The sequence below is a fragment of the Tachypleus tridentatus genome, chromosome 4 (genome assembly GCF_004210375.1).
Source record: "Tachypleus tridentatus isolate NWPU-2018 chromosome 4, ASM421037v1, whole genome shotgun sequence".
In the NCBI taxonomy this organism is placed as follows: Eukaryota; Metazoa; Arthropoda; class Merostomata; order Xiphosura; family Limulidae; genus Tachypleus; species Tachypleus tridentatus.
The window spans coordinates 7,385,360-7,401,416 of record NC_134828.1 but is presented as its reverse complement, the minus strand read 5'-3'; the positions used below and the strand labels follow the sequence as shown (position 1 = coordinate 7,401,416).

At 35.1% G+C, this 16,057-nt stretch overlaps 2 protein-coding genes across 2 annotated transcripts in view; one reads left to right on the top strand and one right to left on the bottom strand.

Annotated features, from left to right (window-relative positions):
- The window catches only part of Rab3 (RAS oncogene family member Rab3), a 111,466-nt gene that overhangs the window by 58,276 nt on the left and 37,133 nt on the right, over positions 1 to 16,057 (bottom strand). The window lies entirely within an intron of this gene.
- LOC143250008 (actin-binding protein IPP-like) overlaps positions 10,928 to 16,057 on the top strand; it is a 40,552-nt gene continuing 35,422 nt past the window's right edge. Inside the window, exons 1-3 of the mRNA XM_076500642.1 lie at positions 10,928 to 11,135; positions 13,327 to 13,418; positions 15,381 to 15,751. Coding sequence (XP_076356757.1) covers positions 15,385 to 15,751 — 367 coding nt within the window. The 5' untranslated portion in view covers positions 10,928 to 11,135; positions 13,327 to 13,418; positions 15,381 to 15,384. The remainder of the gene's footprint in view (positions 11,136 to 13,326; positions 13,419 to 15,380; positions 15,752 to 16,057) is intronic.

The window sequence follows — 16,057 nt, the reverse complement described above, 5'->3', positions numbered from 1 at the left end:
CTACATACAAGAAAGTGTATTATGAAGTAACTTGTAGTCAAGAGTAGTGGTACTGACAAAATCAGATAATTATAAAATTAACTTGTAGGTTTGGTCGTTTACATAATAAATTTGACATGCATATAAAAATGTTTCTGTGTACATAGAACATTTTTATCTTGAGTATGAGCATTCTTTATTTGAACAGTCTAAAATTGTTGAATATCTTTGAATAATACTGTTAGTTAATCAAATGTTTACTTCTTTTCTAAGGTATCGTCCACCAATGATGCCAATGGGCCCAATGCGACCACCGATGACTTCTGCAGGACAACAACCACCTGTATCTAAAAAATAGGATACATTGTATATTATCTTTCTCATGTGGTTAATCATTTTGGTGTTAATTTGACATTGTGTACTCACCATTCAACAGTAATTGTAAATGTTTTTAACAGTTGTACAATTAAAAGATTTATATTCCAGTTTGTGAATTTCTATTTTACTAATTTATATTATCCCATAAGAGCATTTTTTATCTGAAAAATAAGTACCATTATTTGTTAAAATTTTGAAGGTTCAGTGCATCAGAGAAATTTTAATTTTGTTTTATATAACACCAACACTAAATACCATGTTATTTCTTTTAAGATTTTTATATATCAATTGTATTTACAATTCAACTAGCTTAAATATGAATATTCAAAATAGGAATCTTTTTCCTTTGTTTCTTTTTCAGTACCTGTTGTGAGACCTGTGATAGTCTAAAGGACTGCTGTATTATACCCTTCAATAACAAATGTATTTAGTCAGGTCTGTAAATTTATTTCAGCCTTTGTGAAAGGATTCATAATGTTTCAACCTTGCACTAATCATTGTCCAGCTCCATGGCTATGTACCACAACCAAAAGCTTTTCTATTATTTCTGTCCCCCACCTTCTGAGCTACCAAGACTCGGGCAGAATGATCGCCTCTTTCCTTTTCAACTGATCGTCTCCATGATTGTCCTTCTATGCTGGAGTAACTCAAGTTTGCTCTTCGTCAGTCTGGTAGTATATCGGTTGGATTTGATGATACTCACCATGAGATGCTGCACTATCTCCTGCCTCTCTTGCTATTCTACTGATGGTTTTTAACCAGATCTGGCTGGTGAATGTTTTTACTGATGCTTGGTACTGGGCTGTTGTACTCATTTCTCTAAACCTGTGAAGGATCCCAGGATTCCTTGACTACTGTTCAATTGTTTTAATGAGCTGTCTTTTGTAAGATCTTTGAGAGGATGGCTGATTTTACAGTGGATTTGACTTGAAACATCGATCAGAGGAGCCTTTCTCAAGTGACATCTTGTTTCTGAATTCTTGTGCCTTAAAAAGAACAAAAAGAACACCACCACATGGAGGTGCAGCATATTACAAGACCTCCACTCATATGGTTTGCATGTGTGGCCATTTACCCAGTTTTATCAAAAAAAAATTTAGTGGACTCAATTCTAAGTTTGTGTGGGCTTGATGCTTTCCTGTTCTATTCCACAAGAAATTGGAGTCCTCCCTGGATTGTCTTGAGTGTCACACTTTTCAATGTGAAGATTACTGCCATCACTACGTAACTTCCTTCTGTCATTATAACTGACTTCTACACATCATTTCATTTGTTGAGCATGAGGTGTATTAAGCATAATCTTTAGATCAACTTTAGTTGTTTATTCAACTGAACCATAGCAAAGAGTTCTACCTTTTCTTTCTCTAAAACTGTTTGCATGCACTTTTGCTGCCAATGGCATATTCACCCCAATCCTGAGCTCCAGCTTGATGCTTCCTGTGGTCCCTGAGGCAAAGTTCTTGGGCCATAACTTTGACCGTAAGCTGACATTTATTTCACACATCAAGCAGCTACGTATCAAGTGTACAAGGGCATTGAACATCCTTCATATCCTCTCTTCCACCTCTTGGAGAGCAGATTGATGTTCTATGATAAAAAAACGATTGTGCCCTTATTAGATTAAAACTAGACTAGGATCTATGGCTCTGCCAGGACCTTGGCCTTGAAGATGTTGGACCCTATTCACCATCAGGGGCTTTGGCTCTACATGGGCCTTCTGCACTTCTCCAGTCCAGAGTTTGTACAATGAATCTCATGAACCTCCTCTGTACCTTTGCTGTTTGCATCTATTCTTATTGTATGCTTCAGAACTTTGATTTTTACCATATCATCCCACCTGGGATCATGTTTTCATTCCTCAGTGGGCCAAGCATTTTCAAAAAAGATTGTCTACCTTTGTTCCTTTTGGCCTTCAGTATCCAGATGCAGTCAGATGAATTGGGTCTGTTCTTGGATAACATAGCTGTGTCCACTGATCAGCCCATCTCACCGTGGCGAGTTACTATCCCCAAATGTGATAGTTCTTTGAGTAATTTGAGGAAGGTGAAATTTCCTGAGCAGAAGTACCTTATTCTATTTGCCAAACATCCTTTCACTCCCATTTATACAGGTGGTTCGAAATCAGATGACTTTATCAGCTCTGCTATGGTTTGGTAGTTGCATACAATATCCCATCTACAGTTTCTGTGTTCACTGCCAAATTGTAGATCATTTCTCTTGATCTGGATCAAGTAGAAGTTATGCAGTATGCAAATTTCAATATCTATACCGACTCTCTTAGCTCTCTACTTCCCTGGAATTGCTTCACGCTCTCGGTATGGATTCCTGAATGCGTGAGTGGACCTCCCAGGAAAGTTTCTGTTCTTTCAGGCTACCTCCTCTGGGATCGAAACATCCACCTACATGTTTGCTGTGCATGGTGACCTGTGAAGGGGAGGAGAGGATTCTGAACAACAATCTTCATCTGTAACACCTGTACCTCATTTTCTTATATTCTCTTTCAGACAAACCTTTAGGGCAAATGTCTTTTTTTTATTCAGAAGAGACGAAAGAGACTTGCTGGCTCTCTAAAGTCATGCAAAAAGCTTTGCTCTGGTGACATATTGGTGGAAACATCAACATTTAAACACAGCAAACTCCTCTTGAATTCAAAGGTGATTGGAGATATACCAATTGAGGTTATGCCCCATGCTACTTTGAATTCGTAATGAGGAGTTATTGTTGAGAGGGATTTGAAGAACATCCCAGAGTTGGAGATTATCGCTGGTTTCTCCACCAAAGGAGTTTCTGCATTGAGGCATATATCCACTCACAAAGATGGAATTATGATGTCAATCAATGTCCTCATTCTCACATTTACGTTACCACATCCGCCTGCCACCATCAAAGCAGGTTATCTTAATTGCAGAGTATGGCCACACATTCCAACCCTCTCCTATGTTTCCAGTGTCAACAGTGTGGTCTCAAAGATGTCATGTGGAGGTTCCTTAACATGTACTCATTACAGTAGCAAGGACCGTGATGCTTTCGAGTGTGAAACAGACTCTCATTGCATCAATTGCAATGGCTCTCACCCATCCTACTTTCGTTCTTGCCCTAAATGGTTGGAAGAATAAGAGGGGTAGCCTTTGAAAACAGTTCATAACATTACCTATCCTGAGGCTCAAAACTTGCTGTCCACCACCTCATCTTGCACATATGTTGCTGCACTTCATTCCACAACTACAGTGGGAGTGCAGATGGATCTCTGTGCCTCCAAAAGAATTGTTTTCCAAACAAATGAAAAGTCTTTTGACCTTCATGGTTAAAAAAGTTGATGAATCAACTTCAACACCCATCTCTGTCCATCACATAATTCCAGCAAATCCCAAGATCCACTTCCTTTGGTTCCAGGTACAGGCATTTCCTCGGGGTACATCTCCCACATCATGATGCAAAATGATCATTCGTTCACGTCCTCAGTCACTGGAATCCTCTTTCAACAGCAAAGACCTGCCCGATTGACCCAGGGCAGGATCCATGGGGGTCGATAGACCTACCTCGAATACGAACAGTAAAGAAAAAAAAACGTGGTTATAAACAGAAGGGTTCTTAACCCAATTCACCTACGCGTAAATAAAAATAGCTACCTTCATACAATGGAACTGTCGAGGTTTACGTTCTAATCTGAGTGACATCATAACACTAATTGCTTCCTACCATCCTGTATGTCTTTCCTCACTGAAAACATTTCTGAAACCTGCTGATACAGTCACCTATCGGCAGTTTTCTTTGTACAGAAATAACAGGCTGTGTGATGGACAAGTGCATGGAGGGGTAGCACTGTTGATTGATCAGCATGTGCCCACCCTGTCTTTGCCACTCGACACACCCTTTCCATCCGTGTTTCCTTGGGTCATACGATCAATGTTTGTTCTCTCTACCTGTCACCTGGGGAGACATATGATCAATCAAACCTTGATGCTCTCATTGAACAGTTGCTGTCTCCCTTTTTAATCCTGGGGGACTTTAATGGACAGCATCCCCTCTGGGGAATTGCTGATATTGGTAGAAGGGGTTGCTCCATAGGGCGTATGCTCTCTAATCACAACCTTTCTCTTTTCAATGCTGGTTCTTCTACTTATTTCCATGCACCAAGTCAGTCCTTTACTGCTATTGAGTTCTCAATTTGCTCCCCTTCATTATTCTCCCATTTTTCATGGAGGGTTGACAATAATCCATGAGGCAGTGATCATTTTCCTATAATCTTGAGAGAAACTGGCTGTGGTCGATGCCACCCAACCCGCTTGCCCCTGTGGAATCTGGATCAGGTAAACTGGCCCTCTTTCACTGCTCTTGCAGAACATTTTCACTGCTCTTGCAGCTCTGCAACTTAATCCTGCCATTGTCTGTAAGCCATAAATAAACCGACTGTGTGGTAGTAGTAACTGACTGTATTATACAAGCAGCTGCTCAATGTATTCCTAAAACCTCGACACGTTTTCTACGATGTCCTCGTCTGTGGTGGAATCCTGCCTGCCACATGGCACAAAAGGCTCAGAAACGAGCATGAGATACTTTCCGTAGATATAACATACTTTCGAACTGCTTCGCTTTCCAGTGGGCCCATGCCCATACTCCATGGGTAAGACGTCAAAGCAAGAAGGAATCTTGGATTAAGTTCACGACCACCATTTCTTCTACCACCAGTTCCAAAGTCATATGGGACAAGATTCGAAAGGTCGGTGGGCAATATAACTCTGCCCCATTGTCAATCTTGCTATGGATATCAGCCACTTCCTGGCCATTAGAGAGCATTGCTGATACTTTAGGTGAAAGCTTTTGCCCTTCTGCTTCTTGGCCTGGCATGGCCAAGCGTGTTAAGGCGTGCGAACCCAAATCTGAGGGTCGCGCCAAACATGCTCGCCCTTTCAGCCATGGGGCGTTGTAATGTGACGATCAATCCCACTATTCGTTAGTAAAAGAGTAGCCCAATAGTTGGCGGTGGGTGGTGATGACTAGCTGCTTCCCTCTAGTCTTACACTGCTAAATTAGGAGTGGCTAGCACAGATAGCCCTCGTGTAGCTTTGTGGGAAATTCAAAAACAAAACAAACCTTCTGCTTCCTCTTCCACCTTCTTAGCCATCAAGACTCGGGCAGAGCAATTACCTCTTTCCTTTCGAGCTGATTGTATCTATAACTATAATCGTCCTTTTATACTGGTGGAACTCAAACTGGCCCTTCTTCGGTCTGGCATTATATTGGTTGGGCTTAATGATATACACTATGAGATGCTGCGCCATCTATCCTCTGCTTCTCTTGCTATTGTTTTTAACTGGATCTGGCAGAAGAATGTTTTTCCTGATGCCTAGTGCCAGGCTATTGTTCTACCTTTCTTCAAGCCCGGGAAGGATCCCAAGATTCCTTCAAACTACCGTCCAATTGTTTTGACGAGCTGTCTCCGTAAGACCTTAGAGGATGGTTAATACTCGTCTTGTTTGGTTCCTCGAATCAATGGTGCCTCAACGACGGCACCATTTTAAACATGTTTTGTCCCATATCGTTGGACAGTGTCATTGATAATGGTGACACTGACCACCTTACATATGTTTTTAGTTTTTTAAAGTCCATTAACCTTTTAAACTCTAAGTTTTTAATTGACAAATTCGACTTTTTTTAATATGATTGTTTTTTAATAATTAAAGTACGAGTAGTTCGATATGAAATTAGAAAATGGCTGTGACGTTAAATAACTCTAAACCAGGACTGGAAAGGTCAACTTCAGGTGACTAATGTTGATGTTTGAACTTTCCCTTTAAACATCGTGGTGAGTTATAATTGAAATTACGCTACAGAAAGTCCTTTGCAACTTGTGTTACTGAAGTGTCTCTCTTACCGTTGTAGACTAGATGTAAAAATTGGTTTTAACGTTACTTATGTTTTCATTCAAATACAAAACTTTGTTTTGTTTTACCTTGATTCCTTTTTACGAATTTTAATAATTTTACTTTAGTTTTAACTTCAGTCCTGTATTGAAGGCTCGGCTCCGCGGTCGTTGGCAGTGGACGAGGAGTGAGGAACATGATAACAAACTTTTCCAGATCAAACCTTCTATTGCTCTTTGACAGCTTTATTTCGTTAAGGATCGGAAAGAGGAAGTTGTTCTAACTAGACTTCGCATTGATCTCATCGTTTTCTTTTATCTGGGACTGATGTTCCAATGTGTCGCCTTTATGACTCTCAAGTCACAATAGTTCATATTTTACTGTTGTGTCGTAGTTTCGATTCTGAACGACTGCACCATTTTAGACATTTACCAAGGTTTAGTTCTGACGCTGGACAATGTCATAACCAATCGTGACACTGTCCATCTTGCTTGTGTTCTTAAATTTTAAGGACCATTTGTTTTTAATAATGTTTAAGTTTTTATCCAAATTTTGGTCATTGTTTTAACTTGACTTTTTTACTTAATATAATAATCAGTTTTATTTTTAACCTGTTGTTTGGAGCAGATAGCTTTGTTACTTTGCACCATGAAACACCAAACAGTCACCCAACCAATCGATACCTGCAGTGGGCATAGCACAGATGATGTTTTGTATATCTTTGTGCTCAACTACAAAACAACATGGACAAAGCAAATACACACATTGTGTTTGTGAATAAAGATTGTGTACTTGTATGCTGTATTGTGTTTAGTCTCTATTTCATTCTCACTGATTCAATAGCTTGGAGATTTAGTATTTCACAAATACAGTTGAACCTAATGTTATTAAGTGACGCCATTCATTTGCTCTAAGGTTATCCCAGTTTTACCTCAATATCACCAGTGTGTTGTTTCTTAATAGTGATAGGGTGAATCGGTACATAAATAAGCAAATCAAAATGTTTTAAAATTGAGTTTATATTTTGTAAATTTCTTTACCAGGTAACTTTTTTATTCCATGCAAGAATAATGTGAATGATATTAGTTAATGTTTTGTCTTTCTGAAAATGTTTCTTTAAATCTCTGAGTTACACAAGAAAATAACAAAGATAAATACTTTTTGCTCTTATTTTATTTTATAATTTAATGTTTCGATCGAAAATGTAACAAATGCGCAACATGACAAGAACGAAACGCTTTTTTCATGTTGTACGAAGTAGCATTTTTTGTCAAAATTCCTTTTTTTGTGTGAAGAAAATACGCATCAAAAATAAGTCCCCAAAGAAACAGTTTGTTGCCTGAAAACATCGAGATATCTTCGTTCTTCATTCTAATTCCAGCTTCTGAGCTTGTTAGATAACGCTTGTAGTTTTTTATAATAAAGAAATTGCATCAGAAACCCCCTTTTTAATATTCCTATTTTAAAAGTTGATATGTTTGTTGTTGTTTTGTTTTTGGAATTTCGCACAAAGCTACTCGAGGGCTATCTGTGCTAGCCGTCCCTAATTTTGCAGTGTAAGACTAGAGGGAAGGCAGCTAGTCATCACCACCCACCGCCAACTCTTGGGCTACTCTTTTACCAACGAATAGTGGGTTTGACCGTCACATTATAACGCCCCCACAGCTGGGAGGGCGAGCATGTTTGGCGCGACTCGGACGCGAACCCGCGCCCCTCAGATTACGAAGCGCACGCCTTAACGCGCTAGGCCATGCCGGGCCTAAGTTGATATGTATTAAAAAAGTGTTACTGTTTAAATGAAATGAGCGATTTTTCATTAAATACGTTGGTTGTATTAAGATTGGTCTTAAATGTGTATTTATAAAAACTAATTAAAGAGACTCAAAAAGATAAGTAAATTGCAAAAGACAACCTCAGTGTTTTATCTTCCAGAAAGAGAGTAGAAACGTTTAGTTTGAATTTCGCGCAAATCTATTCAAGGGTTATCTATGCTAGCCGTCCCTAATTTAGCAGCGTATGACTAGAGGGAAGGCAGCTTAGTCATCACCACTTGGGCTACTCTTTTATCAACGAATAGTGGGATTGACTGTCACATTATAACGCCCCCACGGCTGAAAGGGGCAAGAAAATTTGATGCTACAGGAATTCGAACACGCGATCCTCGGATTATGAGTCGAGTGCCTTAACCACCTGGCCATGAATAAAACGGGACACGAGAAGAACAAAATATGGTTGTTGAAGTATGGCATTTATGAAAATTAAAGGTAAAAATACTCGTTTATAGAAATGAAGTAATCTTTTTAAAACGATGTGTGAATGCAAATGTATGTCAAAGTCGCAAGTTACCAAAAGAATGTATTCAGCCGCAGGAAAAGAAAAAAAAACAACAACCATTTAAAAGAAATATAGAAACTGCAATTTAACTCGGGACTGAACTCGAAAACTTGAATTTTTTCTAGTTTCATGTCCCTACTTTTGATATTAATGTGTTGCTATGTTACAGTCTACATTGTGCACAATTCACTTACTCACCTCATCACTGGTTCAACGGTATGTGTACGAACTTATCCTGTTAAAAATCAGGTTTCGATATCCTTGGTGGGCAGAATACAGATAACCCTCTGTGTAGCTTTGTGCTGAATAACAATTATTTGCGTGGCAGGTGCACGTTTTACTGCCCTTAGGACAGTACAGTGTAAATTCTAAAGATAATTGTCTCTTACATGACGTAATTTTCTGTTTCGGAAGTCTCGTCTTGTAACGTATTCTTTCGTTTTGCGGCATATTTTAAATAAGGTTATTTCCAGTACACGAAACGATAAGTTGCCCTACACTCTACTATCGTTTGTATACAGTTATACTTGTAGGCCTAAGTTCGCAAGTAACTACCCCCTTATAACAGATATTTATTTATTAACTGTACCAATATGCTGACAAATAAACTTTTATAATCGTATGGCTATTGGTTGAGTAATTGATTATACGCTACAGTTAAAGCTGATTGAAATGCTTTACTGTAACTACATATTTCACAGAAGGATTGCACTCTATCAACTGAAAACTGGTTCAGTGAATCTCATATTCTTACAGTGTAGAAATGTTTTACACGCTTTTCAAAATATTTCGATTACTAATATTCCCGAACATTCTAGCTATTCTATAACTTGTTTTATAAACTTACTTAATGTCATGTTTCCTATATGTAACATTTAAAATAAAACGTTGAAATATAGCTTACAGCATTGATATCTCGCTGATTGATACATCTTTTCTGTATTTATGTTGATTTCACTGTTGATATTTATTTTATTCAAAACTAGCTGGAGCACCAACCCCATGGATGAAAATTATGTAAATTAATGATTAACGAAAGGTTATCTTAAGACATGAAGAGTTGTTTCCTTTTAATGTAATTGTAATAATAAAATAAAATAAAACTATGCAACACAAGATGCGAAACCGTAAATTTACATGTATCTTCGGATAGATACAACAAACCTTCATCACATATTCAGTTAAGATCAATGCATAAGAGATAAGGTAGTGGTAGAAAACGCTCATAAAAATCGGAAAATGAGAAATACAAAACTGAAAATTTGATTGTATCTCCCTACGGATTTAATGAACCCTGAACTAAATACGGTGAAGAGCTGTCCACAAGAGGTGAAATAGTGGTTTAAAAAAACTCAAAATTCAAAACTACCAGTTTGTATGTATCCCTGTATGAATCTAATAAACCTTTCATGATGATAACAGACAGTACTATTATATTTATCTAGTGTGTGTGTTTTCTTAAAGCAAAGCCACATCGGACTATCTGCTTAGACCACCGAGAGGAATCGAATCCCTGATCTTAGCATTGTAAATCCGTAGGCTCACCGCTAAAACAGTGAGGGACTATAATTATATTCATATGTGACAATATCTCTATTCCTTTTCAGAGGCCCGGTATGACAAGCTAGGTTAAGGCGTTCGACTCGTAATCTGAGGGTCGCGGGTTCGCGCCCGAGTCGCGCCAAACACGCTCGCCCTCCCAGCCGTGGGGGCGTTATAATGTTACAGTCAATCCCACTATTCGTTGGTAAAAGAGTAGCCCAAGAGTTGGCGGTGGGTGGTGATGACTAGCTGCCTTCCCTCTAGTCTTACACTGCTAAATTAGGGACGGCTAGCACAGATAGCCATCGAGTAGCTTTGTGTGAAATTCCAAAACAAACAAACATTTTCTTAAGATTCCTGTGAAACAGCAAGAAATTGCTTTTGTCTTCAGTTCCACTCAAAGAATGAATGGTTAAATATCCAATTAAAAATTTAATATCATTGTTATTGTCTTTATCCGATTTAAAAGCATCTAATATTAAGTCAATAAAAATGAAAGGTCAAAACTTTATTTTACTTCTTTTTTGGAAGATGACAAACAGCTTTACGATAATTTTTTTTTTTTACACGTAAGGAATCTTGATTAACAATCAATTGTGATTCACCCAAAATAATACATAAAACTTGAAATTATGTGAAAAGAAGTTTCCTAATCCAAATATTGCTAAACTTTAACCTTCTGAAGGTCACTTTAAGTTAAACGTTTTCTGACGTGTTATGCACTGAAGTAAAATAAGTTATACATGTGTATTATTTTCATAAACAAAAGTTGGACTGAATAGAACATGTTAAATTGGCGAAATTTGGTTACGTGTAAGATTGCTGTTTCGTAACAATGAATCTTGGTTATTATTTTACACTTTAGTTATTTCATTTTTACAGCTGTTATAATTAGTGGCGCTGCCGTTGCTACTGAGAATGTGAAAAAGTTGGTGGACGTAACGAAGATTAGGTTTATGTATACGTTTAGAATGGTTTGTAAGTATCGTGTTTTAAGATGTGATATAATTTATGATGGTGAATAACACTGTATTCAAGGTAAACTTTAGTACTAGTCTTAAATTTCGTTGGAGTGTGTACTGATTATCATAAATGTTCTAAGTCAAGATTTTGGAATTATGATTTTTACTAAAAGTTGAAACAATGAATGTGAAGCACTGGTTACTATGTTACTACACTAGCAGTGCTACCAACAACAGTTATATTTATTAAATTTAAAAAAGGTAGCATAATTAGCTTGCATTAATTAACGTGAAACAGAGTTAAATGTTGAACATCCAACACACTAATAAATTACTTTTGAAGAACAATTTGATTTAATTTTCAAACTCAAACAGTGATTTCTAAATTTTTTTTTTTTTTTGTCATCAGTTAAATTATTCCAGAGTACACTGTTTTACATCAGATCATTTTCTATTGCATTATCAGTAATATCACTGTATATGAAGCTCATAATGCTTTTGAATAAACTTTGGAATTGTTACAAAGTGAATAAGAGCTTTGCATGTATTTAAAAATGTAAACTGAAAGTGTTTGCCAATATTAAAATGTATGTTTTTAAATTAATGCATATTACTCATGGTAGAGTCCTTAATAAAAAAAATTATACCTTCATGTAATTTTTAGTTTTAACTTTAAAAAATTATAATGTTGAAAGACATGAATACTAATTTGGTGACATAAATTTTATACTGGACAAATTAATAAACTTAATAAATAAATGGTATTAGATTCAGCCAGTAATTGGAGCATAGTCTGCATTATGTTACCTTCTTGTAAGACATATTCCTAACATAATTCCAAGTAACCTGGAATACTGAATATTATTAATTGTAGTGCTCTACCACTATTATTGATTTTAAAGTAGTTTCCACTATCAAATATATTTTTCACCAGGTATTAGATACATGTACTACATATACATTATGAGTTGGTTTTATCCATATAAATATTAACAAAGTTATAAATGTTATATGGCCTCTTGTCTATGTAGATACTTCAGTCACTCAAGTGTTAATGAAATGAGAGAGTGTTGTTGGATTGACTTGCATATTTGGGGTGAGCTGTGAAGCAGACATAACCTGTTAACTGGTCAGGACCAATTAGTCCAGCCTTCATATCTACACAATTTACAATTAAATGAAGCATTACTTTAATCAAATTACAGTGTAGTTTCTTGTTGTAAGATGGTCTGTGAGTGATCATTAACTGTTACTTGTTGCTCTGTTGAAGACAAATGTTAGTTGGCAATCAGCCTGATTGTTAGAGTAAATTACACTTACTCAGAATTTTATTTACTACATAATGGTATCAAACATAGTTGTTTTACACTAATGAAAATTGACAGTTATCTGTTTCAAAATTATTGTTAGCTGAACATTAAAACTATGATTAAAATAGAGAACAACATTGTGACCTAAGAAGGTCTAAAGATTATTCTCTGCTTTATTAGTAAAAATGTTAATACCCCTCCCAGCCATCTCGAGATACATTTTCACTTTCTCATCATCACGGAAGAGCTGAGCATTATTAATTGAGTTATCATTGCACAAATCAGTTCTCATGATGTGGCTAAAAAAATAATTATTGTTACATGATTTACTTAAGAAATAACACTACAAATTGAGTTTATTCATTATCTATTTTAGGAAAAGCTTAACAATGAACTTAGTGACAGTACGTAAATTATTAAACTGATTGGATTAATTTAAAATTCTTAACAAACAAGTGTAATGATAATATTTCATTTAGTTCAATACTAATTCAGAATAGTAATAACTGAAAATAATTTTGATTAATTGGATATTCTTGTAACATAAATTGGTTTAATTAAAATTTCAATAAATCACATCTTTTTTTAATACTAGTCAATGTAACTGATTCTCGTAGATGATTGAGTTAATCATCATTACTCTGTTTTTGATAGACTAGTGAATAATTCTTTCCAAGAATAAACATGTCTGACCTTCTGAGGTTATATCCTGTTGACCTTCTTGTTTGATTTTATATCTATCTTTTTCATTCCACTATTTTAACATACATGTAATTTTTACACCTAAAGGATACACACACAGGAAATAAAGTTATAGTTGTGTCTAAACTCAGTACTGTACAAAGTTAAAATTACATGGCATGATTTTAAGTAGTTGAAATGGATTATAAGTTAATGTTGCTTGTCAATAAATTTGATTTGTATTATTAAAACTTTTTTGTATATATATGTTTCTAGGTAGACCAGTTTTTTTCCAAAACATTAACATTTGTGCAGAGATGTGCATGGTATCTTTTGTACATGAATGTTGTATCTGAGCAAACGTACAGGTACGTATTGTGTTTCTTTACTGTATTGAATCTGTGTTAAAACTTTTTAGTATCTCACTTGTACTTAATTATATATTAAATTATTTTCAACTGAAATTATATCTAAAATAATGTGGTTGTACTTTTTATTCTTTGTTTGTGGAGATTTATTGTTAGTTTTTGATATATTTTCAAGGAATATAAGCCAAAGAAAACATTTTTTACAAAATATCTTTCAGCTATTGGTTGCTATATATTAAAATTATATATAAAAATAATTAGTTTTTAATAATTTTTAAATTATTATTTATTTTATAAAAGTTTTAAATTTCTATTTACATTTATTCTGTGTCTTTGAATGTAACAGAAGTTTAATGTGAAAGTTGCTTTAACTTTCCAAGTGTATTTGGACAAATATTATATTTTATGGATATGTTATAGAATCATTCTACTTCTAAAGTAAGATAAATCTCTCTCACAATAAAGAGCATGTAATTTTGTGACTGTCGTAATTAAAAGTTTCTTTTGAAATTATATTTGCAATTTTTGAAATATGCCTCAACTTAAATTAATTTTCTGGTTAATATTGATACAATGATTGGCATTTAATAACTTAACCTCATTGTTTTCCTACATGTGTTATGTTACTTAACCCTTTGTTAGACTACAGTTAAGCTAAACTTATAAACTTTGGCAAGAAATAAAAATTCATACCAGTAGAGCTGGACAAATACAGTTAACCAGTTAATAGATGGCTTCATTTACCTATTAATACAGTGTTCCTTAAACCATGGTACATACAAATGAATAAGGGTCCTACCAGCTAATCAGAAATTTGAGAAGAAAAAAAGTTTGTGCCAAGTACCGCCACAGTTTCCTTCTCCCTAGTTAACAGTTTAAAATTATTAACAGTGTCAGATAATATTAGTGGCTTTTCCATAGAAAGGGAGAGCATCTGAGACCCTTGAATCAGGAGCCCCCCTGGCCCCCCAAAAATCACTGATGCTTAATAAACTTAAAGTAAAAATTCAAACAAAACAGCTTATGAAGCTAAACTTAGGTAGAGCACAGCCCATTTAACTTTGGTTTAACAACAAACATAAGAGAACAGCTTATAAAGCTAAACTTAGGTCGGGCACAGCCCATTTAACTTTGGTTTAACAACAAACATAAGAGAAATATTTTGATAACCTGGAGTAATTGTAATTTTAATTAGTTGATTATCTTTATAACAGTTAATTTAATTCATTAGTGTGCATAACATTAATTAAGATAATTGGTGATTACAGGTATTCAATACCCAGCAATAATACCAGTAGGGTGTACTTTTTGATTGTTTATAAGGTGAATTATTGTATCGTAAGCACAATGATGGATTTAATACCAAATTAATATTTTGTACTGGGATTTTGACTAGATTGTAAAGGATGTGTCTACAGATGAATCATGCTGTTTTGTAAACAAATAAATTTGATGGTTATTGGAGTAATATAAACTACCAAAAGTTCCAAAACTAAACAGAAGAAATACCTGAAGTTTCTTGCTTTATAGTTTGAAATACATTTAATCTAAAAGTAATTGTAATTCCGAGTACAAACATACCACTGTCATCTAGTGTGATTATTTAGTAATCTCCATGTACGTGCATTAAAATAATTTGAAAATATTAATAAATACATGGAAATTAGTTAAAGATTTAAAAGAAATAAGTACCTTTGAGAGAAAGTTTTTTTCTCACTCTGCTGACTTGAATAGTATCCAAAAATGGGTATAAACATTTAATGCAAAATCTTCTGAGGTTTTAGATAACTTATGTAAATACTTCTAAAGCCTTGTTGCTTTTCACACAAAGGAAAAAAAAGTTCTTTTTTAATATTTGTAAATATTTTGGCCCAATCTAACAGTACCATGTATTTTGTACTAAACAATCTAACAGTACCATGTATTTATTGTATTAAATGATCTGTTTTGTCATTTTAACAGTTGAATGGCTTCAAATGGTTACACGAGAAGGAACAATGGTACCAGACCAGGGTATAGAATGCGCAGAGGAGGTTATCGTTCATCGGCAGAACACGATATAAGAACTGCTAAGCATAATTTTCATTCTTGGGATTACATAAACTCCATCCTAACAAATCTTAACAAACTGCGAGAAAACAGAAAGTTTAGTGACGTAATAATTTCTGTTGCTGATGAAGAATTTTTTGCACATCGAGTGGTTCTTGCTGCCAGTAGCCCCTACTTTGAAGCTATGTTTAGCAGCGGGTTGGCAGAACAACAAGACAAACGTGTTGAAATCCAGGGCATCTCATCCTCGATATTTAGTGAGTTACTGAAGTTCATATATTCTGGTGAGTAAATTTTTATAGGGTTTTATATTTCCTTGTTTTGTGTATAAATTGTTTTCAACTAAAAAACTATTTTCCACTTGAAGTCACATCATATTGGTTTCAGATAGCAGAATTAAAATCTGTGAGTTTCAACTCCTATCTGAAGATACTGATAAGTTATAAACTGTTGTTACTGTTAAAATTATTTAGAAAATAATGTAAACTTAATATATCTATCAAAATGTGTTTTTAAAAGGCCCCCATTATCTGTATTGTGAGTGTTGACACATGATATGGTAGTGGTTTATTAAAGATGACCATGACAAC